Source organism: Drosophila mauritiana, chromosome 3R (assembly GCF_004382145.1).
Source record: "Drosophila mauritiana strain mau12 chromosome 3R, ASM438214v1, whole genome shotgun sequence".
Lineage (NCBI taxonomy): Eukaryota > Metazoa > Arthropoda > Insecta > Diptera > Drosophilidae > Drosophila > Drosophila mauritiana.
Window position 1 is genome coordinate 12,138,432 of NC_046670.1, and position 25,221 is coordinate 12,163,652.

At 47.0% G+C, this 25,221-nt stretch overlaps 1 protein-coding gene across 3 annotated transcripts in view; it reads left to right on the top strand.

Moving 5' to 3' along the window:
- The window catches only part of LOC117143000 (synaptotagmin-like protein 4), a 47,491-nt gene that overhangs the window by 18,338 nt on the left and 3,932 nt on the right, over positions 1–25,221 (top strand). The window contains exons 1-7 of one of the 3 annotated variants that reach the window (XM_033307359.1): positions 4,610–4,851; positions 7,613–7,740; positions 7,957–10,007; positions 10,069–10,207; positions 10,946–11,181; positions 11,267–11,390; positions 14,086–21,147. In XM_033307359.1, coding sequence (XP_033163250.1) covers positions 4,631–4,851; positions 7,613–7,740; positions 7,957–10,007; positions 10,069–10,207; positions 10,946–11,181; positions 11,267–11,390; positions 14,086–21,147 — 9,961 coding nt within the window. In that variant the 5' untranslated portion in view covers positions 4,610–4,630. Of the gene's footprint in view, positions 1–4,609; positions 4,852–7,612; positions 7,741–7,956; positions 10,008–10,068; positions 10,208–10,945; positions 11,182–11,266; positions 11,391–14,085; positions 21,148–25,221 lie in introns of those variants that run through there. The other 2 variants (XM_033307360.1, XM_033307361.1) reach the window with 2 other exon arrangements.

Here is a 25,221-nt window from a genome sequence, read left to right on the forward strand (position 1 = left end):
AAAGACGGAAAGGGAGCAAACGTTTATTTAGGTTTATGGTCCTGGCCCATTAAGCATACGACACGTGTGTGGCGAGTGCTTTAAATTCAACAAAATTCGCATTTAATTTGATTTTCCCACCATATTTGTCGGCACGGCAACACGCTTGTGCGTTTGAAGCTGTTTTTTGGGGCGGCAAACAAAAAGTCAACTGGCAAAGGGGATAATTTACAAGCTTCACAAACTGCATAAGTGCAAAACGCTGCCCGTGGCAAGACACGAAGGTATATTTGTTATATTTGGCCGGTTGCGTGATGAGGACAGTTACCGGTTACCGTGTTTTAGCCCTCTGCCATTTAAAATTAATTAAAACTAATAACATTTTCAAGCACTTAGCCACACATACATGCACACGCTTCGTCGAGTGACGCCATTTTGTCGTCCATTGCATAATTAAAAGGCGCACAAATGGCAGGCCATTTCCGGTGCTCAACCGGTCGAGTCTGAATGCTTTAAATTAAAGCACCTGTGATACATTTTAAATGTCATGCCCTCCGGCTGTCTCAAGTTTGGTATCCATTTTTTCATTTGGCCCGCAATGCTGTCAAAAAGTTTTAATTTGAAACGGAAACGCGAGACCCACGCCATCATGGCATGATGGCCATTGCCTTAGCTACTGGCCATTGTCCTTGCCCTTGCCCCTGCATCCGAAATCCAAGAACCAGTAGCCAGCATCCAGTATCCAGCAGTCCACTCCAGACGCCCCGACAAATCATATTTAGCCTGGTAATTATTTATATTCGCATTCTCTGGCACATCAGCGCCAGCACTGGGCGTCATTAAAATCGTAAATCTAATGGACAAGCTGGTGCTGCCAACGACCAGTGCCGTTGACTGTGGTCGGGAATGGTTTGAATTATGGCATATTTCAGTGGGAAATCTAGGGGGAAAATACAGGGAAAGACGACAGAGTGGGCAATCATTTCCCTTGTGGAAATATGAAAATATGAACAGCTGCGAAGCTTTAAAATACCTGACCAATTTAATGTTTCCTAGATGGTGGTTAAAAATTAGGTGCTAAAATGCACGATAGAAATTACGCGTACTTTAGGTTTTAAAATTTCGAACATTCACAAAGGCGATTTCTTTAAAAGACTTTTTTTAATCAGTTATAATAATCTTTATATTCTCTGACGCAGAAATGGTTTGTTTACCAGTAACTGGAAATGCAAGTTTCCATGAATAAACATCAAACCGCTAACAGCGAATTCACTTATTATATTTACCGGGTTTAAAATATGAGTTTTTAAGTCGTTCTTAAAAAAATCATTATATCTACAAATTAGCAAGAAAATTAACGATTGTATCCTCTGCTGTGCACACAAATTTAATCAGAACTTCTTTCGCCAAACAAAATCCATGGCATTTGAAGTCAGACCGAAACACAGACCAATTGCATTAGCAGTAAATCCCGAAAAGCAGCGAATTATTTGCCTGTTGTCTGCTGCCCCAAGGCAACATCAAAGGGGCACGGCAGGACTCAGAAAATGTTATCTCTCCTTTGATATCTAATAAACCAACAGGCGATGGCCTGCCTTTGGACCAGGTGTTCGATTTGGCCCAAAAGGTCACACGGCCAAGCGTCCAAGTGTCCAAAATGGGGACCCCATCCGGATCCCAAACGAAGGACGCAGCTGATTTACATCACTTTAATTAGTTGCTTATTTGCATAAGCCCGCAGAGCGGAGAATTTGGGCGCCAGGACATTGGGAAACATGCGTAACGTTATTTGTTTAGGCCATGTTAGGGTTTTTAATCATATTCTGACCAAAAACTGTTCCGCCGCCACACAACAAAGGCTGTCGGCTAATCCAGGTCTTTGCACCACTTTCATGGTCACTGTGAATTTATGGCCATTAGAGTTAGCACTTTTTGGCAGCCCGTTTCTGCCGCTCCTGCCGCTCGTGCTGCCCACCCTAATGGCTTATTATGATTATTAATTCATAACGCAGGCGTGCTGGTCGTGTAGCTACAACTATTACTACACCAGCACTCGAGCACTTCAACATGCGACTGCGAACACTTCCATTGCCACATCTCGACTCACATCCACATACTCGACTATATGCTATCCTGACATGCCAACAGATGGCACATTAAGCATGAGCACGAGTACACGGCGAACAGAATGTCGTTTTAAGAGGAAAGTCCTTTAAATAAATAAACGGAAGCAGTAAATAACATTTTAAACGGATTCCAGTTTAACTCGGCATACAATTCATCAAATTTAAACAATTTCAACGCAAATCGATAAATTCCATTTTGTAATCCAAATACCGCAGGGGAATGTTTAGATTCATTGAATTCGGAACAAAACTCAATTAAATTAAATCTGGATAATATGGATTTTAGTGCCCCGAAATTTTATCCAAATCAATCATTATTATGATATCAAAATAGTAAAATCTCCTAATATAGCTACATTTCTAACATAGAACTTTGAAAGCCGTATGTAAAATTTTGAAATAAGCTACCCATTTTTTTCAGTGATTAGGCGTGGGATGTGAGGCCAAAAACCAGCGTGCCTTTGCTGTTTGGCGGTGGGTGCAGACTTTATGCGTTAACCAGGCCAATAAAACATGTCCCCGGCCATGGGTTTTGTGGTATGTGGTTAGTTTGCCATTCTAGTGCTCTTTTCGCTGTGTTTGTGCTCCTGGGAGTATGCAACAGTTTTGGCTTGGCCTCGGTTTTGGGTTTCGTTTCCGCTTCCTGCCGCTTGGAGGGCCGCTTCGCTGGGCTCCGTGGTTGCCGTTTGTCGTTTACTGATTTTGTGACGCTAATAAAGCTTGCACGCACTTCAATCCCGATGCCCAACTGCAGATAAAATTATAATTAAAAAGTGTTCTTAGTGAGCCTGCTGGCAACATAATTTACGCAGAAACCAAAGTCCTTTCGGATTTTTATGCTCTCTGCGTGACTCCTTCACCAACACATCACATCATTACACTGGCCTACAACTGAGGTCATAGCAATGGAACTGGAATCAATTTAAATAAAATCCTTTTAAGTCCGGTTATAAATCATTCTATAATTGATGTATGGTCTTTATATTTTACTTACTAAGGAATAATGATTAAAAGAAATTCGATTTTATTTATTTATTTGGACAAATCCTTTTGTGATACACATATTGCTGCTACTGTACGCACCTATGTGTTTGTTTTATGTGTCAGCAGGTCTTGGCCATGTTTTATAGCTCTCGCCTGCCAGTTGGACGTTAATATTAAGCAACCGGCTTAAACAGAACAGTGGTGGGGCCACCAAATATCCGAAAATCCCGAGAGATTGGAGCAGGACATGGGGGACCTCAAACTTAATTTGGCAACCGGACATCGACTTACGTTTGATTGCCGATTTAATTGGATTGCCAACTTTCGCCTACATGTGCGCTATTTGCATAATTTGGGATGTAGGGATGGGATATTTAATTAGGCAACATTGTCCAGTTCAAAACTAATCAAATTAGTAAGGTTGGGCGAATGTCCTTGGAATTCTAATTAAATAGTTTCAAATTCATCATTCGTCTTCGATTTAAACATTACGAAATCTAGTTAAGTGAACTTAACATATTCATCTAATTGAAATACATTGTTTACCTAATGTGTAAGTTTCGTTAGGCGAAGATATGAAATACGGGATACGATTAGGCGATTTGTATGCTTATTCCCGATGACAATTAAAACTCAAACTCCATATGTCAAACAGCCACAAAAGTATCTGCATTCATATTTTTGGTTTTTTTATGCTTAAATTTAGTGCACATCCTGCTGCAACAAATTAAATTGACCTATTGTCTCATGGCTAATCATATTAATTAATTTACAAATGCATTGCGCACGTGAAAATGTTGCCTAACCAATCAAACGAACCTAAATTAACCAAAATTCAATTCGAAAATCGATTAAATTGCTACTAAATCAACTAATGACAAGTTTTTGTGTGCTCTTTTTATTCTTTGTCTCTTTCCATTTAATTACACATACATCACGCACTCACACACACTCACACCCGAAAACCCAACATACACGCTTGCCGCTTTCTCTATCTCTATCTCTCACTCTCTTTCCCTCTCGCTCTCTCCTTGCCTAACTGTCGCAAAATGTCATGTTAACTTTTTGTAACGTGTTTTCGTTTCTTAACCAACAATCTAACAAAACTGTCTTTGCGTCTGTCATGTAATTATGTTATCAACCCGGAACCAAAAAACAAAAACCTCCCAAACCGACCCACTACAAAACCACTACAACCCCTGTAATTTAAACAACAACACGCAACAACGAAACCCATAATTGAAACCACTCCAATAAATACATATTACAATTTCTACAACAACTCCAAAACCATGTCAACCTCCACAACCGTCACTGTAATTACAACCACAACTTCAACAACATATTCTATATCAACAACAAACACCGCACGACAACAACGAATCCAACAACAATTTCATCAACAACTCCAACCGAATTTTAACAACAACAGGCTCTTGCGCGCCGAATTGTATGCATTGAGGCGCAAGGGTGCGGCCAAGGTCGTTGGTGGAGTGCAGCCACTCGATGCCACACAACAACCACATCAACAACAGACAACCATGCAGCCCAGTCAACAACAACAACAGCTCGAACAACACAACAACCACAACGCACACACGAGCGACCCGAGTCGCCACTGCGCCCGCTGCACCACCGAACTGGGTCGCATCACCAACCGTGGCGCCCCCTGTCGCGTCTGCAAGTTGCGCGTGTGCAAAGCCTGTCGCGAATTCACATCGCGCACCACGGACTGGGTGTGCGTGGTGTGCCACAAGCAAATGTAAGTGTGCCTCTGTCACTCCCATTGTCTGTATCTGTTTCTCCTTCTCTCTCTATCCGTCTATATGTCTGTCCAACTTTCATTGCCAACTAAAAACTCACAAAACTCTGTGGATGCGACCAAACTATTCAACTCACGCACACGAAAACCCAGCTAAAATACAAAACATTACATTGTGTCCTTGTAGGGATATGATTGTCCCACGTGGTGGCGGAATACCCTGTAAAGGACATTATAATAGTAGTTATTCAATTGTAAATGTTAATTGTAAATGAAATATATAATATTGCTATTTTTTTAAGGTTCATATAAGTGTGTAATAAGCTGATAGATTTTCTTTTAAGGAAGGAGATATATCTCTGTATACTCCTGAAAAATAGGCAATGAAACCTTAAGCATACTTCTAGTTTAGGGTGATATTCTGTCGATGTCCCTTTCCCAAAACAGCACTTTTGTTTTACGCCCTGGCAATTGTTTTCCCATTTCTTCCTTTTTGTGCGTTGGACTTTGTAGCACATACGTTGTAATTTGCAACGTTGCAAGCTAATTTTGCATGCCCTTACGGTTGCTTTGTGTCGCCAAAATTGTCACCCAAAGCCTTTTGGTGCAGATGAATCAACAAAGTATGGAATTGCATACGGACAGAGCGAAAATCTCTCGCTTGCATTTGTCGAAAATATTTCTAGGAAAGGCTTTATTCGCATTGTAAGGTGATAGAAATGGTTATTTTGTTTATTTTCCATTTCGAGCCGTGGGTATCAGGTGTCACAGGCTGTCACTGAAACTCCACATAACTGATGCGGCAGATTTTTTTGTGCACGTTTCGGTTGCCTTGGCAGTTTTGAATATTTGAAACGGTTTGTTTGCAGCTAGTCGTGTTTGTTTTGCCCTTTTGATGGCCATTTGTGATGCGAAGTGGCTTAAATGCACACTCGTGTTCGTCAACAGAAAGTTCGTTTAAAAATTCAATTTGCATGTGCCTCTCCCGTAAAGCAATCCTGTTTTCTAACTCCATTTTTGGCGAATTGCACACAGTTTTGGGCATAACTTTCAGTGACCTAAAGGGACTAACCATGATGCATTAGATAACTTGGCAATTGGGCAGCTCGAAGGATTGTAAAATGTTCCCTCGAAACCCAAACGTGTTCATTCAACCAACAGCAGCAAACTGTCAACAAGTGCCCGGGCCGTTTAATGAGCTGCACTATGTGTTCTGGCCCAATTTGGCCCAGCATAAACATGAGCCGCCGCACACATTGCGCATACGCCCTGTGTCACCACAGCATCAGCAGCTCTCGGTTTGCGCCAACATTTGGCAACATAACAATTGCCTCTGATGAGTCCGGCGACCCACACACGAAAGGTTCAGTGTTAATGGGTGAGCCCATGCCCCAAAAACAAAAAAAAAACACAGAAACTCCCCAGCTGAGAAATGCCCGTATTGAGTTGGCAAGGCCACACACGCAGACATTTGAGTAATTAAATCTTGGCCAACTCGTCGGCAGCTGCAGGCCAAATTGCTGTGTACTTATGAATGCCGTGTGGTAAATGTACATTTCCCGAGCCGAGAATACAGCGGGTCGCCTACAGGTGACAGCGATTTCACGCCTGTCAACACGCATGACGCACTCCAAATTTGGCCGCGTCTGCTGCAGCTGCTGGATAATTATGAATGCCACATGATGACTACCACGATGGACCCAGCCCCTTTTTTCTCGATTGAGGGCGTCTGCATTTGCGTCTGCCTCTCAGCAGGAATTTATCCAATTGTTTCGACTGCACCCCCAAGTCAGACACAAAAGCACACTGTCTGGCCGAAGAAATACAATTATTTCATGAATTTCTGGCCAGACATTGAATTCTTATTTTACGCATATTCATAATTGTACCTGGGCAACCACGCATTGATTATATTAAATTGTATATATGATACATACGTATATTGGTTATTAATTACGTTTTTTTCTCGAAACCTCTTTGTGCATTGCCAAAAAGTTTTTCTGGCTTTATATAAATGATTATTTGCTTAATACATAAGTGTAACACCCTCTAAAATAATTAAGTTTCCAGAAATTGAATAAAGAGAAATTTATCCTAACCACGAACCTAATTAAATTGTACAAAAGCTTTTCCAATTATATAGTTCTTGGTAATTATAAAAATACCTTTTTAGCTAAGTTTGTATAATTTTCCCAGTACGGCTATTAAAATTTAATTGAAATGATATTTAAAGTGTAATGCAATGTTTGGTCATGTGAAGCTAACTTTTAATATTATTTAAAACCCAAACGAGAGATTAAAGTTAAACATAAGCAGGACCAACTTCCGGTTGAAGTTTGTCTTATTCATTAAATATGTAATTATTTCTTTGGTATCTGAGCCCCAAACTTTTCCGTTGCGGTTTCACCGTCAAAGTTTTTCCCCAAAAATACATTTCTGTCTGTTTGTGCGAACCCAAGGCAGTCTGTGCTGGCTTTAACTCTTCCGTTGGCTCACACCTTGGCTTAAAGCCATGGTGTGTGTTGGTGTTTCATGTTCCATGTTGCTGCTGCTGCTGCTGCTGTGACACCGACAATCCGGCATTCAGTGTTCGTTTGAGTAAGTCAGCCAGCCAGTCTGCCAAATGTCGCGAGGACAGACAGACGTGATACCGCTGAGTCGCCGATTTACTTGTTGACTGTTTGACGTCTCCAACGAAAGTTGGGGAAATGTTTGGCGAGGTTTTCTGGTTTCTAAAGTGGCAATGTTGTTGCTCTTGCAGGGAGATACAGTCGGCCAGCGGCGAGTGGCTGAAGGACGCCTATGCCCTGGGATCCTGCAGTGCCGTCGACCATCTGACCACCAGCGACGTCTTGAGGAAGAGCATCCGGCGTTCTTGGACCATATCGAGTGAGTACTCTGGATTTTACTTTCATTATATAGTTAGGAGACTTTGATTGAGCATATGCATGCTTGAAAAAATCCTTCAAGGATTATACAACAACATAAGTATCTACTGCGAACAGTAAAAATCATGCATTTAAAATTAGTTTTAATTGCTAATGACGAAAATAAAAATCCTGCAATTTGTTAGAACGAATTATTGAAAATCCTTTACCCCAACAGATCCCGAGGACGATCCGAACAATCCCAACTCACAACAGCCGGTGGCGGACAACCTATATCCGCAGCAGCAGCATTTGATTGAGGCCCAATCCGCGGGCAGCTACCCCACCCTGCACCAGCACCACCAGCAGCACCACCTGCCCCCGCAGCCGCGACCCACGCACGGCATCAATTACGGAAGTGGCACTGCCACGCCCACAACCAGCAGCAAGTGGCAGCTGGGACGGAGGGTCCTGCGTCAGTCGACGCTTCCGAGTAGCCTGAACAACGACCCGGCTCTCAGCGGCAGTGGTGGCAATCTGGCCAACTACAATTCCGTGAATCTAACGGCGCCCACATCGCCGCATCAGCTGCAGAAGAGTCCGCTCTATCCGAGCGCCTATAACAGCGACGACGTCATCCACATGAACACCATGCCCGGAATGGGAGTGGGAGTTGGTGTGACGGTGGGTGACTGCGACAACTACGTACAGCAGCAGCAGCCGCAGCAACAGCAGCCCCAACTGGAGGTCACACCCACGCATCATCGGCTCCAGGTGCGCCGCCAATCCACGCTGCCAGCTCAACCAACTCCGGCTATATATATGTCCACTTCACCGAACCGGCTGTACAGTCGCTCCCCGGAAAGATCGCCGGGTGAGCAGCAGCGCTATCCGCCCTTCATGAGGCAGACCTCCTTCCCAGAACCGCCCAGCACTTATCATCGCACCAAGTTACTGCCCAGCACGGGAGCACCTCCGCCGACAGTGGCTCCACCACCACTGAATTACGAATCGCAAGCGTCCAGTTTGGCCAGCGACGAGCAGGATGTGGGACCCATGCCCAAGCCCAGAATGACACGGCAGGCAACTCTACCAAATCCCGAGCAGCATGTCAAGCTACTGCCCACATCTCCGCCAAAGCGACAGACTTCCCCGCAATTTCGACGTTCTCCGGAATTCATGCGTCAGCAAACTCTGCCAAATCCGGAAGCGTTTAGCAGTGGAAACACACTCACCGTGCACTCTACTCCTCCTGCAAAATTCATGCCCATTTCGCCGAGGGCCAAACAGAATTTCCTCTTCCCGAGTGTTCCGAATCCCCGGCAATTTCTCTCACAGCCACATGTGCCCGCCGTGGGAGGCACCGAACTGGGAAGCGGAGGCAGTGTGGCCAGCACCGGGGGCGTCGGCGGTGGTGAGCAGTACTCCAGTAGTCAGAGTGTGAACATCCATCACTCCCGTGATCCGCATTCCAAGATGATCAAGGTGCGCAGCCACAGCAACGAGGAGTACTCGAATACCAAGGGTCACCCGGAGAACAGAAGATTGCTGCCGGAGATCCCAACGGCTGTGCAGCGGCCTGGTGGTCGATCGCCCAGTCGCCTGGTGCGCCAGGATTGCCTGAAGGAGGAAAGAACTTTCGGGGAGGCCAAGCAGCAGTTCCATCAGTTTCCCGATGTCACTGAGGAGCTGGATAATCGTCCGGAATACGTGGATTACTTTGGTGACAGTGCCACCAGTTTCTTGGAGTCCGACGAGGTGCAGTACGAGCGAAACTATAATGCCGGATTCAGCAGTGAGCCGCGTATCATCTACAACAATGGATCGGATGATGGAAGCTACCAGAACTCCTCCCAAAGACCGATATACAGTGCCGAGAATGTCCTGGCTGATTCGGGTTACGGGGGAGGAGCCGGAGTGGGACTGGGTGCCAGTGGCGGTTCAGGTGGTGTGCCCGGCTATTATCCCGACATGGGCACTCCACAGGGCTTCTATGGCGGAGCAGCATTACCCCGTACTCCTCTTATGCACAATCGCATCAGGCGCCGACAATCCAGGGAACTGCAGATGCAGCAGGAGGAACTGGCCCAACTCTCACAGGTCTCGGATGCCAATGGCAAAGGTTCAGGCAATGAAGGTGCAACCAGCAGTGGCAGTGCCACCGATAGCCATGCTGCCGAGAGAAGAAAACCGGAGCAGATGCGCTCTGTTTCCGAGGATTCTGGAGCGAAGACCACGCCCAAGCCCGTCACTCGACGATCCTTCTCGCATCCCGAAAAGGACACTCAGGTGAGTTGACCTCAAACTTTGATCTAGGTGAAAATACATTAATTAATATATATCTGAACAGCCCACAAAGAAAACGGAAATATCGAAAATACCCAGCCCTCGTCCTCTGGCGGATATCCTGGATAAAACGCGTGGCAACTCGAAGATTCCGCAGGCGAGGCGCCGCAACAGCCGCACAGGAATCGGCGAAGCTGAGGAGGGTAAGTACCGAGGATACATCACTTTTGATAGTAGCTATGGTTGCAATCTGCGATCACGCATCCGTAGAACCCAGGGACCGCAATTATTACCAGTTATTTCACAAGCACCTATCATTTGCATTCACAAAACTTAAGCCATCAAATAATCGCTCACTGTCATTAGAAACATATCAAATATACACAATAAACCGAAAATGGTAAGCAATATTATGTAGTTAGTTATCTGTACAAATATATTTTGTAGAAAATATACATTGCACACTACAAAATAAACTCAGTCACTCGCTTAAGCAATACTACAAATAAACCAAATCTAGCTTCAAGTGATTATAGTTGTGCTCTTTATTTGATAAATTATAAATTATATGTTCAATGTTTTATCAAAAGTTATACTATTAAATGTATTAAAATTTAAAGCCAATCTTACAACCCTCCTTATTAAAGTACAAATCGGTTTCTTTAACAAATATATGTTAAAGCAACAAACCGTAAGCGAATAAACATCCATTCAGTGATTAGTAACTTAAATTTTTACACCTAATACAAGTGAAGTATCCCCAACCCAGCTCCCCAAAGTAGTGATTGCCTGCGCATAAGTAACTATGTATTTACGGCTAATGAATGAATTAATTAATTAATTAATTTTTGCGGTCCCTGGTAGAACCTTGAGTAGCTGCGCTTGTTTCGGCACCCGATTGATGAACGCTTTGCACCCCCTCCTGTTAACCGCCCCCACAGGTAGCACGCCCCAGCACATTTACTCCTTCCATCAACAGCTTATGCATAGAAACTCTGATTTAGCCATGCGCCTGAAAAAAACAGAAATTCCTGTCGCCTCAGTAGCATCCACAGGGCAGGAGGAGGAGAAGCCCACCGGGGAATCCGGCCAAGGATCTGGAGCGGAGCAGCCGGTCAATGGCAAGTCCCTCGAGTCCTCGGCCAACAAGGAGGGCGGCGATCCCAACAGCTCGGCGGTGAGTAGAACATCAAGCGTCCGGCGACCAGTAGGCTTAAGCATGAAACCTTTTCATCCTGCTTCCCCATTTCATTTTTCATTAGGAGGCCACCCACACCAGCACTTTGGGCGAACAGGAGCTGCAGAATGCAGTGGAGGCCGCGGCGGTTGTCTTCAAGAAGGTCGTGCTGCAGCGTCGCAAGGAGAAGGAGAAGGCCGCCGAAGAAGGTTAGTGATAAGAGCTGTCCTTACCCTCGTTACACTGAGAGAAAAGTCAATGGAAAGTCTAAAATTAAGTGGCCTTTAAAAAAGGTATATTTATCAAAAAATGTAGCCACTTTATTAGAATGGTGTTTTAATGTATGATTTCTGAAAGTGTTATGTCCAATTTAATTTTCCAAGACTTTGTCTCAGTGTATACCCTGTAGTTGTCTTTGTGTATCTAAATGTATGTTTGGGAGCGTAATTAACTTGGTGATGGTAATGCTAAAACCCGTACTGATGCTACTTTTGATGCTGATGCGGATAGGGGGTAGCTGGGTGATGGGTAGCCTGGGTGACTAACAAACTCTTTGTGAAGGGCTTCGCCTTCAGTCTAATTTGGCTCAAATAATTAAGCTCCACTTCTGGGAATGAAGGTGGGCGCTTCTTTGGTTGGCACTGTCTAAAAATTAGTGCTTAACCAGAAGTTGCCCTGCACTTTATTCACTTTAATAGGGCGAAACTAACCTAAGCAACTAATCCTATCACTTTAATCAGTTGTGTTAATTGACTAAAGTGCTTTAAACGAGTTTTACTCTAAGGAATTATGTATTTAAATTAAAACACATACATACATGTTAAGCTAAGTAAAGTCATCAAATCTGTAGCAGAGAATCAGAGATTCAGAGAATCGATATACTTGGAAACTGCCTTATTTTACATTCAGGTACTTTTCGGAAACCATCTTCCTCATCTATTTTTTAAGAAGCGTTTCCAAAAAGAGTGCAACACTTTTTCTCGCCTCTCCTAAAAGTATTCCATCAATTTTCGCCTTCTTCACGGCAGACTTTCCATTCACCATTGGAATTAAATTTTCCCCGAAGCTATTGGCGGCATGACCACAAACGACCGAAGAACCAAATGTAAGAGCAAAGTTGGCGGGGTTCAAAAGATTTTGTGGCACGGGACCGAAACAAAATACAAAAACCTAGCCGTGGGCTCGCGGGATAATTTTTTGGCAACTCATAAATCGATTTCCCACCGCCCCATCCACATCCACACCACGCACTTCAAGAGTTTTCAGGCGGGGATTTTCCGGGCGGAAAGCCTTTGCCGCCTTTTGTTATGTTTCAATTTGGCGATTTGTGGGTGTTCGTTCGTTCGGTTTTGTGACCACCAACGCAGCCTGTGTCTATGTGCGAATTCGAGATGCGGTGGACTGTCGCCTCGAAGGATTCCAGAATCCGAGTCCTTGTGCTGTCGCTGCCCACGTACACACCAAAGCCCCGCTGGCACACGCCGGATTTTTGGACCACGTGGAGCGGCAGAACTGTGGCATTAGTCTTATCTCCTGAACCTTTTGTGCTCCTATGTGGGTTTTGCTCTGTGAATGACTGAAGCGGTGCGCAGTTTGCGTTTGGACAACAACTTTTGAGCACCCAGAACAATATAGTGCTATATTTGATATTTGAGATTGACTTAAAAACGATTTAACCTTATATCAAAGTGTTTCAAAACGGAACATTTAAACTAGTAGTTGCAAGAGTGGGTACAAGATATTTTAAAAATTATCTGAAATATTTCTTGCAGTGTCTAGAGCGGATAAAAAATGTGCCTCATGCAGCAGGGTGGGCAGCGATCAAATGTTTACTTTGTGGCTACGAGGGATTGACGCTATGTGCATCCGCTGTTGCAGTTCTTGTTTGGGCAACCAACCAAGCAGAAGGGGTTGAAGGACGGCGATGTTGGCAACTTTAAAAGCTTTTTGGCAAATTTTCGCTAGTACTTGTCTTGGCCAGAAAAGCTTGTGGCAAACAACCATAATCAATCAAGGGTCTTTGAACTGCTTCCTGACAGGATGGGTACTTGAACAGCAGGGGAAATGATTTTCGGAATATTTAATTTTAGCCAGGATGAAGTTCACTTACTCAAGGTCATGGGTTATCAAGCCTGGCAGCACTAAAGATTTTTTCCAGCTCTGAACTTAATGGAAGTGAATTTTTTCGGAAAAATGTTGGTGTTGTTTGTTTAAATAGAAGGAATATTTTTTTTTTTTTTTTTTTTGGATGTATTAATTTAAAACTGTCCTTCGCGGAATATGAAATCCATTCAAATTTCCAGGTTTCAAGGTGCACACTTTTGTTTGTATGAAATTAATAAGAACTGGAGAGACATTACTATCATTCATCATTTAGTTACTAAACATTCGATCGCTCAATTATAAACAGAACATATCCAGATCCAACCTGGTGCTGGGTTATTAAATATGTTCTTTATATCAGTGCAAGAACTTAATATCGATTTACAGTAGAAATAATATTTTAACAAGGCGTGTAACTAGACAGCTAATAAACTTGTTCATATCCATTAACATTGCCTAGATAGAAATCTATAAATTGGGCTTGATAGAATGCCTAACACTCCTTTCCAGCCTTTTCTATGTATTAATATCTGTGGTATTTCGGTGTAACCATCCAAGCTTAACCCATGCTAGCCGTAAGTTTTCGTTCAACCACCACCCGTCCCTGTGCTTAACCCATCTGCAACCTTTAACTTTGGTGTGGAAAAACTCACCCTCCGGCTAACCAGTATTTCACCTGTGTGTATTTGTGTGGTGCTAATAACCAGTATTTGCGTACAGCTTCGTGGTGTTGGTCAACAACAAAGTGGTTGTCTCCGAACTTACGTATGTTCCCGAAACTTCATCCCTGCTACTCCACAGGCACAGGGCAGCAGCTGTCCGTGGTTTCCGTTGATATCGGTGGATGTGGAGGTGGGGGCGATGCCATGGAAACCTCGTCGTCATCGGAGCTAGACTTCAGGTGTTCCACTCAGCACGGACGCCAGCAGCAGCAGTCGCAGTATAGCGTTGAAGCGGACGAGTTCAAGCTCGTCTTTCTCAACTCGGATTCATCGTCGTCCTGTCACGGCGAAGAGGAAGAAGAGGAGGAGAGGGACGGGGAGGAGGATGACACGGATTCGTCCTGCTCCACGCACCACTGTCACAGCATTGTGAGCAATGTGGAGGATTGCGATTGGGATTACTTTGAGCCCTCCATGATCTCCACCACCACGACCACGACAACTACCATGATTGCCTATACCGCGGCCCGAGCCACGCCCACTCCACCGCCGCGTGTGAGGCGTCAGTCGAGCGATAGCGATTCTCCCCAGGTGCAAAGGCGACCCCAGCAGCCCAGGAGTAGCTATTGTCCCAGGATCAGGGAGAGTGACACCGGCACCGACGAGGAGTTTGTGCTGAACACCGAAAGCAGTTCGCAGACCAGCTCCGATCAAACACCACCACCCGTGCCACCACCGCCACATCCGCTCAGCATGAAGACCCGGATTAAGACGCGATTCCTAAAGAATCATCACCACCACAGCCACAACCGATGCAACTGCAATCCCGGCCAGCAGCAACAGCAACCGCAATACGTGCCCATTCCTGTGCCGGTGCCCATACCAGTGCCCATGGCGGCCTATCCCAACTGGCCAGAGATGTCGACCAATCCACTCCTGGAACAGGAGGAGCAGCTAACCGCCAGTCTACAGCAGCTATGGAAGGCGGCTGGTCACCAGCAGCAATTTGCCGCCATAGTGGCCGCCTATTCGCAGCAATTTGCGGCGGCCAGTGGCAACATGTTCGATGCAACGCCGCCGGTGACCAGCAAGAGCTACCAACAACTGCCCACCACTCCGCCGCCGATGCCGCAGCGCTTGCGCGGACTGGATGGCTTCAAGTCCTCGGCACCGGAGCTGAGTGCCTCGCTCGGATCACTGATGACGCAGTCCCTCTGCTCCACCATATCCTCCTCGTCGTCGTCGAGCACCTCGGGCTATGGGACGACGGGTAGGAGCCTGGAAACGCTGGCCAGTCCAATGCGAGCTGCCAACTCGATGCAGCAGCAACAGCAGCAACAATACCAAGAGCAACATCAACAAATGGCCAGCAGTGCTTTCAAGCCAAAGCCAACAAGTTTAGTAGCTTCGCGTTCGCCGACGGGTGAGCAACCAGAAACGAGCAACGCGCGTCGCGGCAGCAGCAACAGTGAGAGCGACGACAACGCCAACAGCAACAGCAACAGCAACAACGCAACGCCCACAACGGGTAGATTGTGTAATGTTTATGATAAAACCGGCACATTGCCAGTGCCTCAGTGCGTTCAGGCACATGTTGCCAGTGTAGATAAGAGTGCCGCGACAGCAGCAATATCAACAAAAGCAGAGACAGCAGCAGCAGCAACACAAGCGACATCCACAAAGGGAACCGCTCTGAGAGTGGCCAGCAAATACCAGAGCCGAAATCTATGCGAAACCCAGTCAGCGGCAACAACACAAACCTACCTGGCCAGTAAAAACAGCCACGAAGAAGTGGAAGCAGCAGACGAAACGAATATACATAAAAATCAAGTACCAGCAGCAGCAGCAGCAACACAAATACAAACAGCAACTAGAGCTGCGGCTCCTGCGGTAATAACTCGTTTCGGCGGACTTGCAGTCGAAAATGCTGTTGGATATGTGGCTGAAAGTGCCAGTGCCAGTCCCATTCCCAAGCCCAAACCCAGAGCCCAGCACCCAGAGCAAATAGATCGTCAGCTAGCGACGGCGGAGACTGCCAAGAATTTGTCCTCCAATCGACTTATAGAGAACATCAAGATGTCCGATGAGGCATCACCATCGACGGCGGCTCATCTGCAGAGCGAGAGCTATGCGGCCAGTAGTCCAGATGAGGCCAGCTGCAACAGCAGCCAGGATGGAGATCAGGATAGGGATCGAGAAGTTGAGGAAGGGGAGCAGGCGGAGCAAAAGCCGCGTAGGACCACGCAACGAAGCTACAATGTAGCGGTGATGGAGGAGCTGCAACTAGGAGAGGTGGATGCAGTGGAGCAACGCCACCACAGCACCACCAGCGAATCGAGCTCCAGCAGCAGCTCAAACTCCAGCTCCAGCTCGGAATCGTGTGACTCCGATGATACGGGAACTGTGCGCGATCGCAGGCCCAAGAGGAGGAGGTTCAACAAGGTGTTCGTCGTGAATCGACAGCCCGGCGGCCGGGTGAGACGCAGTTCCTCCACCGAGGGTGATTCTCTGTCTTCCTCGGAGGCCAATTTGGAGGATTCCTCCGACAATGATACAGACACCGAGCGCACCGATTGTGGCATTGTGCTCAACTACGTGAAACCCCTTGAGGAGGAGGCCAAGAAGGCGGAGGAGGCGCCGCCAGCTGCACGTGATTGCCAATCAAGTGACGAAGACAACATTAACGATGATAATGATGATGAAAGTGAACGCCGTGTTGCCAACTCAAGCGATGAGCTGGCCAACTGCATTGTAGTGGTGGGCGGACAGACGGATGACGCCGACGCCGGCGTGGTGCTGCACCACATGCGATCGCTGCCAGACGTCGAGTTCGATGGCGAGCAATCAGAGCGCCGCCAATCGCAAGCGATAGACGCCAGCGATGCCCTGGCCGCCTGCGATGAGCTGCACAGCATCTCGAACGATGTCAATCGATTGCTGGCGCTGCACAAGCAGAACTCCCAGCTGGAGTTGAAGCTCCAACGCTTGCGCCAGGGAGTGGCCGAAATCAATGAGGATCTGCAGCTCTCCACCACGACGGGCACTGATGTGGCTGCCACCCACTGCACAACGCAGCCAGGTAGTGCCGGGAAACCCGACGAATGCAACAGCCCTTCTTCTCGGAAAAGCCCCTCGACCGTGCTAAGTTCTAATGACGTTGGTCCGCTGGGTCTCACCTGCTTACGGCAGGTAGAGGCAATGGCAGAGGTAAAAGCAAACAGTGCTGATGGCAAACTGCGGGATGAGCGGAATGGCCGAACAGCTGAGCAAACCGAGGAGAGGGTCGTCACATGCAGCCAAGCATGCAAAATAAACGACAACAGTGACTACTCGCTGGATTCACTCTCGGCAACTTCGGCGAGTTTGTTGGCACCTGAGCACCAGCAGCAGCAGCCGCTCCAGCAGGTAGAAGAGAGCGCTCGCCTACCTGTCGCCGCTCGCGAGCAACGATATCGCCGTGGAGCGAAATCGGAGTCGGCGGAGTCGCCAGTCGAAAATGAAATGTTAAACGTTGCGGTCGCTTCACGTGCCGTGCTCCTCGGGGGCAATAACAACAACACACACAGAAACGATAATAGCAATAACGAAAACACTAACAACAACGACGGCGAACTTGGCCATAATAATAATGACGCTTTCGCAGCACAAAAGACGAGAAATAGCGGCTCGAGTGTGGTTGTCGGCTGCGATATTAGTGACGTAGTGAGTGTGAATTCAAATGTGAGTGGTGAAAACGAGTGTGACTTCGACAAAATATTTGGTAGTCATCAGCTAAACACTTCAAGTGCAGCAGCAGCAGTTGCAGCAACAGCAGCAGCAACATCTGACACACCTGCAACATTGCCCAGCGAACTGGCTTCGCCCAAAAATTCACTTTCAGCCAAGTATCGCAGTTTGGTCATGATCAACAAAGACAATGAAAGTGCAGCTGGCGATTACGAAATGGCAAACAGCAGCAGCAACAGCAGCAACAGCAGCAACTTCAGCAACAGCAGACACAAAGACCCGACCAGCAGCAACAACAGCCACACTGTTGGCCAGAACTTTGCGAGTGACTCATTTCGCGCCATGGAACCAACGGAACTCGTGAGCAGCGATCGCGAAGCGTACAGTGTGGACTCGCTAAACGAACCGCCTGCTGTGCCGGAACTCAGCGTGGAGGACGGTTTGGCGGATGACGACTCCTGGGTGGAGGAACTGAGTCAGCGCGGCGAGGATGAGGACGAAGATCTCAGCAATGCTACCACCACACCAACGGCCACAGACTCCGAAGATGCGGAGGGGGAAGGAGAAGGAGCCCGGCGACATGGCTATATGGATCGAGAGGAGGAGCTGAGGGGATACAACAGATCTGCCATTGACTTCACCCTGCACACCATCGTCGAGGAGAGTTGTGAGGAGAGCGAGGTGGCCTCCATGCGGGCGGACAATGAAGACGCCGAGCTGGAGGATGAGGATCTAGCCGAACGGAGAAGGCAGCGCACCTTGCAGCACCACCATCGATTAAGTGCCTCGGAACTGGAGAAGTACTTCTTCTTTGGCCTGGGAGATGGTCGAGTAATGAGTTCCATTGATACACGCGGAGATGACACTGCATCCGAAGTGAGTTCCGAGTGCTCCGAGAGTCTTGACTCCCTACCGCACGAGGATCAGCTGTTGGATACGAGTGGAGCTTCCGATCTGGCCTCTTCCCGCCTGGAAAAGTACTTCCTCTCCGGATTCATGGGATTCAGTGGTGCAGAAAAGCAGGCGGAGAGCGATGAAAGTGGTGGCAGTGTAGGCAGTGACAGTGAAGGACAACCCAGTCCCAGTCAGCGCAGAAAGCGACTGGTAAGAGCCAGGGGAACACCTAGAAGTCACAACTCCTCGCTGGATAATTTGCTCCTGCCAGAATCAGACACCCTGGATGCCACAGTTACTTCTGCGGGCGGAGCAGCTGCAGCCACTGTAGAGGACACCTCGGAATCGGAGGCGGGCTGTGACGACACTGTGATTCATTTGGCCAATGCCGGAGCTTCGGATGGTTCCTCCTCGGACACCATTAAGCGCAAGAAGCAACTGCGCAAGCGTCACGACTCTCTGGACGAGAAGAAGCTCCACGATCTAGAGCCTTCCGAGTGCCGAACTCCCACTCCGTGCAGCAGTGGTCAAGTTCAGATGCAGTCCCAGGCGAAAAAGCAACAACAGCAGCATCACCACAGCCGGGACAGTGGCTTTGTGGGCAGCAACGATGATCTCCTGAAGGCGGCACCAGACTGTGAGCCACCCAAGAGCCCAACGCCAGCTCTGGAGCAGATCAGTGAGGATCGGGAACCGGTCCACAGTCAGATTAGTCTGGCAAGGATGGATCAACCCAGCACCTCAGCAGCTGCAGCGGTAGCCAGCACACTTCCCAGCCAACTGAAAAATCTTGCCCTGCCCAATCTGGTGCGAAAAGACAGTTTTAACAACTGGAGCTCCGACGAGGAGACCAACCTGATGATGAGCAAGATGCGGCAGTTCTTTAAGAACCTCATTGTGGCCACCGCCAATGCACAGCAGAGCAAGCCCACCACGCCCAATCAAGGGCCCAGCACCACCAATGTCAACACCACGCCCAGTTCCCAGCGCAGATTGGCCAAATCCCGACCAGCTCAGTTGGCCTACTTTGAGAACGAGCTGACGCGACTGATGAAAACCGTGCCGGGCATCAATGATGAGCAGGTGCGCGAAATTGTGGAGTACCTGAGCAGTGAGGATACATGGTCTGATTCCTACGATTCTTCGGACTACACGAGCTCCGATCTGGAGGGCGGTGAAAGGAAGGGCCAACTGAAGGCCCAGATCTCCGCCAGCTGTCAGCAGATCATCAACAAGTTTGAAATTGACGAGGAGGGTGATCGAGGTGATGGTGGACTGCTGGACGAGAGCCAAAGTGTGCCTATGGAAGCATTGGTTTACAAGAAATTGGTGGCTTCCTTTAGCAAAGTGGCGGCGGGTGGAGAACCGGAAACAGAAGCCACCAAAGCGGTGGAGGAAGCCGAGCCATCCACGGAAAGATCCCCGCAACTGTTTGCCAAGGTGATGCAGCATATTGGCACCAGACTGGTAGCTCTGATGCACGAAGTGAGCAGTGGCAATGAAACACCCACTCCATCGCCGCAAGGACAGCGGCATCATCGAAGACTGCAGGCCAAGATCTCGGCCACCACGACGGAGGATGAGGAAGATGAGGTGGCGGAGCAACTGAGAGCCATGCCTATCAAGCAGCTAAAGCTGCGAAGCAAATCCCACGATCTACTGCTGGACGGCACCACGCCGCACTCGCATCACCTGCACCACCAGGCCACGGTGCATTATCCAGCCGGCGGAGTGGGATCGGGAGCGGGAGGATCCGGCGGACCCGGACACTCGGACAACGCCGGGGAGGAGTGCGGCGTGACCAGCGACTACGAGCGATTCTCGTGGCGCGGCAGTTTTGAGTCGGCATTACTGGCTAATGGCGACAGCAGAACGAGGCTCAGCCAGCTGAGCCAACTGGACAGGGATAACTCGTCGTCTGCGTCCGCTTTGGCTGTTGCAAAGCGCCGATCGGCAGGCGACCTTCTCTTCAGCCAGCACCAGCAGAGCCTGAGCCGCGAGCAATTGGATCGCGTTCGATCCTGCGGCAGCATTGGAGGCGGCGATGCCCATCACCACCAGTTGGAGTCGTCGCCGGCCAAGCCGTGGCTGTCCTCCGCGGGATCCTCGATTGGCGGTGATTCTACGAAGGATGTACGCCGTTCCAGTGTACCGGACGCCATCTACGAGACGGACTCCAGCGATGAGGCAGCCTCGCATCAGTTTGGCGGCGCCAGATCCACGTTGCCGCGCAGTCTGAATCCCAACCAGGTGGTGGCTAGCACGAATTCATTACCCCGCTTACCCACCACCGGTGTTGGTGCTCCCATAACCAGCACCCCCAAGACAAAGTCTCAGAGCGCCCTCAACCACACGCCCTCCAATTTGTCCACCGTTTCGGCCACTGGCAGTGCCAAGAGTGCGAGATACCGCTCGCCAGGATTGGCAGCTCGAGCAGCGGCCGTCAGTGGGGCAGGAGGTGGCTCAAGTGGTGGTGGTGGTGTGGGTGCCGGCAGTGGTTCGACGGGCAAAAAACTAGGCGCGGGCTTCCAGTTCCTCTACTCCAAACGCGATGCGCGCAAACGTCTCAACATGTCAGCTGGTGAGTTGCTCAATGCCCAATGTTTACCTTTTGCATACCTCGGGGGTGGTGGCCACACCTTCAGCGTGGAGGCGGGTTGGGCATGGGTGGTGCGTTTCTAGTGCGACACGCACAGGCGTCAGCCGGAGAGCTCAAATAACTGGCCATGAAATTGCTTCCTTCCTAATGAAAAATTCCTCACTCCAAGTGTAAGGAGTTGGGCATTTGCAGGCATCGAAGTTCTGGGGGAATCTGATCCTTAGACGAGCAGGAGACAGATAAGCTTAAGGCGAGGTCTACACTGGAAACTAAAATGTATACAAATATAGCAACTTCATTTAAATTACAACATATATTTTTTATAAAATATATATTACTTTTAATAGAAAAATGTATATTAATATTAGTATAGTAGCAAGAAGTTCGTCATATTTTCTCAAACTTTGGAAAGGAGGCAGTCGCACCCTGAACTATTTTATGCTGATTAGGCTGTGGCAGGAATCTCGGGAATGTGCCACTTCCTCCCACAGACCTTCCATAATGATAATGATGTTGATGTAGCTAACCATCCCGAGAAGCCCACTCACAGATACACACTCACACCAAACGGAATGGAGACATTTGGCTCGCAGACAGCTGCCTTACCCGAAATAAACTCAATCAAGGTCAATTAACTGTATCCATATTAAGCGCCCCACTCATAGCCAACTGCTTCTCGGTTTCCAGTTAGCGTCTGAAGCGATTTTCGCACAGTTGCGTAGTCAGAGTGTGTTAATGTGGCTCCAAATGTATGTAGAAGTAGTTTTCGATGTGTGGAGCAGTACGTGGATATGGATGTGGTTGTGGATGTGGCTCTGTTCCGCTTGGCGGGGGCGTCGATTGTGTTTTTTGCTGTTCCCCAACTATTATTTGGCCGAAAAGCTGTTTTCGCTTTTGTGGCCAACAATTATATAGCGCTTGGTCAATGGAACTCGAACTCGCTGCTCAAAAACATGGGTGCAGGCGGGCTTTGAACTTTGCTGTGTCACTTAGAGATGGGGGATAAGGGATGATTTGAATAAAAGACAAGACACTCCTTAGTGGAGCTAAAAAACCAAGTACAAATTGTTAGATATATCAAAAAAGTGGTTACCTACATGAATGTAACACACAAAATTACCCTGACTGTTTTTAAGAACGCAAGCACATACTTAATCGTAGTTATGCATTTTAATATCGAGGAAAACATATTAATCATTAAAAGAGAAATCGTATGGAAACTCATTTCGGCATAATGCCTTTTATATTTTCTTTTGATAATTCAGCGTTCCGGCACATTAAGCCGCAGATAAGCCATTAAGCATTCATAGCCCCACATAAACCGTGGAAACTATATATATTACATTTTAATAAAACTTTCATTGCTTAAGCACATGGCTTTTGGTTCAAGAAATACATTAACCAGCCATAATTATCAATTTCGAAAGACACAATGAAGTTGAATTTTATTGAAGAGGCCACCAAGGTTTTCTGACAGCTGTTTCACGTTGCCATCTCTAAAACAGTTGTGTTTACACAGTTTCTATTTCCAGTTCAACCAACTCGTTTGTCTTCGCCAAAACACAATTAAATAGGTAACCCCCTTGAGACTCTTTACCAGTATTGAACTTCTGTACACCCATTCGTTACTTAAGCTCTTGACGTTGATAAAGAGCTTTGCTCGCTGATTTCCTGTATTTATTTCATTTATTCATTTTGCATACAACAATTAATGTTTTTGTGCCCACAAAAGAGGTGACATCGCCGCCAGAAGAGGTTCGCTTCGAAATTATACGTTTTCCCCATCTAGTTTCGTGCATCGCTGCACCGCCGGAGTGCGGAAGTGGTCCGTGCTCCGTGTCCACGTCCATTTGCCATCCCGCCACGATGTCCGTGCCCATCCGGCAGCCGTTTAAGTGTTTTGCACCAAAAACAAATCCCAACTGCATGCAACAATAATATCGCAGTGCAACGATTTCCACAATTATGCAAATCGAACCGACTTGCAATTATCGCAGCCGCATGACGGAAGTTTCGAATGCGGATCGCACTGCCAGCGGAAGATCACCCTGTAAAAGATACCAACCGAATGAGCGACCACAGATCTCGGCTCACTTTGGCCCCTAATTAAATTAACCTTTCTGCCCCACAGCCGAGACAGAATAGCCAGAAATGCGAGAGGAATGTGCCTCTCTTGCTGCAAATCTCGCTGGATTGGCGAGGAGAGATTGACGAGTTTTAAAAAATAACTGGGTTCAAGATTTTCTTGAGTTAATCATGTTATACCAAGTCATAGGCTCGGCAGGAACTAATTTCCAAAATTATTTAATTACACACGTTTATTGATATTTAATGACTTATCAAGAGATATATTAGAAACTTTCTACTCGTTACTAAAATAATAGCTTCTTCCGAAATTTCTCTTCATCAAATCTCCAAGATCAACCCTCTGTTGTCGATTGATGATCGTGCGCTCTTGTTAATTGCAATTTCATTGGCTAGGCGCCCCTCGCGACCTCAAAGTTCAATATTTAAATAATTGAATAAAACTTAGATTTTTCGGTCGCCCTGACCATGTTCTGTACTGGGGTTCTGCCACTGAATCCCGTCTCCGGATCAGTTGATTCGAAACGCGTAACGGGACTGGAGCTCCGCCGCAGCGATGTGCTCTTTAAGGCCACGCGAATTCCGATCTTAACTCCAACGATCCGATTGCTGGCAGTGAAAGTGAAGTGTTTCGCTCACTTTGACTTTTAGTTCGCCGGGTTTTCGCTTTGGGTTTTCGGTATTAGCTGGTTGTTTTGTTTGTGGGGTTTAAGGTTTTGGGTTTGGGATTTGGCCTTCCCGCTCACGTTTACTGGGTGCTATGCTTACATTGCGGAAATTATAGCAGTGCCATAAAATAGCGAAAACGAAATGCAAACATTGTTCGGTTCGGTGATATTTGTCAACAAATCGTGACTGCATAAAAGAAATTCAAATTTCCGAAGCAGAGTGCCAACATTTTGACGACCCTTTAAGCCGTTTTAATGGATACTTTTCTGTTTAAGTGCGATTTCGGTTCACTAGGCCATTTCCAATGCTCTGGGTGTAATCTGACCCACTTTTATGGGCTAACTGCCTCGATTGTCTGACAATCTGCTGCTCCCCTTCGATTTCACGCCATCATTTTCGACCATCACCTGAAGGCTGTGGCAAGTTCAGGGCCGCTAAACATTTCGACTTAATTAAATTGACTGCTGACGGTGGGCCATGCAAATGCTTTTATGACCCAGGTGGCAGCTATCTAAGATAAGAGCCTCTTAATCGGCGATCAAGTGCTCCAATTACGTGTTCGAATGACCAAAGATTGCTTGTCGTCAGGCATCTTATCAAAGGGCCTGCAATCTATGTCATATTTCTTAAAATTATTTACTTTACCAGCTCTTTTCCGTTGTAATATATCTCAGATATTAAGTGGAAGCTACTTTATCACTCGGGAAATACAAAAGACAATCAGCTTGATTTAATGGTCACGGATTTCTGGCAAACGATAGATATATAATGCAATTTAAAAAACTTTCCATTAAATGGTATTTTATCAATTTTATTATCCGTGACTTTTTTCAATGATTTCTAATATCAACTTTCACTGTGCAAAACGGAACCATTGTAAAGAGCTACAGATTGTTATAAAACCTTATCAGCAATATTCAAAAGATAGCAAATTATTTTATCAGACTAAAAACCTAGCCCTATCATAGCAAATAGAAGAATCATTGTTTGCTATGATAAATAATGCTAGTGTTCACACATGAACACGAATATATTTAAAGACTTACAATTTTGGGCTCCGTTCATATCTTATGTAAATGAATCGAGAGCGATAAATTATATTTAGGATTTTGTTATCTAAGGCGACATGGGTGCATTGCTCAAAAACATGTGCACACCACATGAGTCAGTCACTTGAGATCGTTCCCCGCCTCCTAAAATAGTCCCTTAGTGGGAGACCACAGATAAGGTCCTCGCCGCTCAAGATAGGCAGATGTGCCCGAGCGTGGGACCTCGATAAGGCGGGGACTATTTACTTAGGCC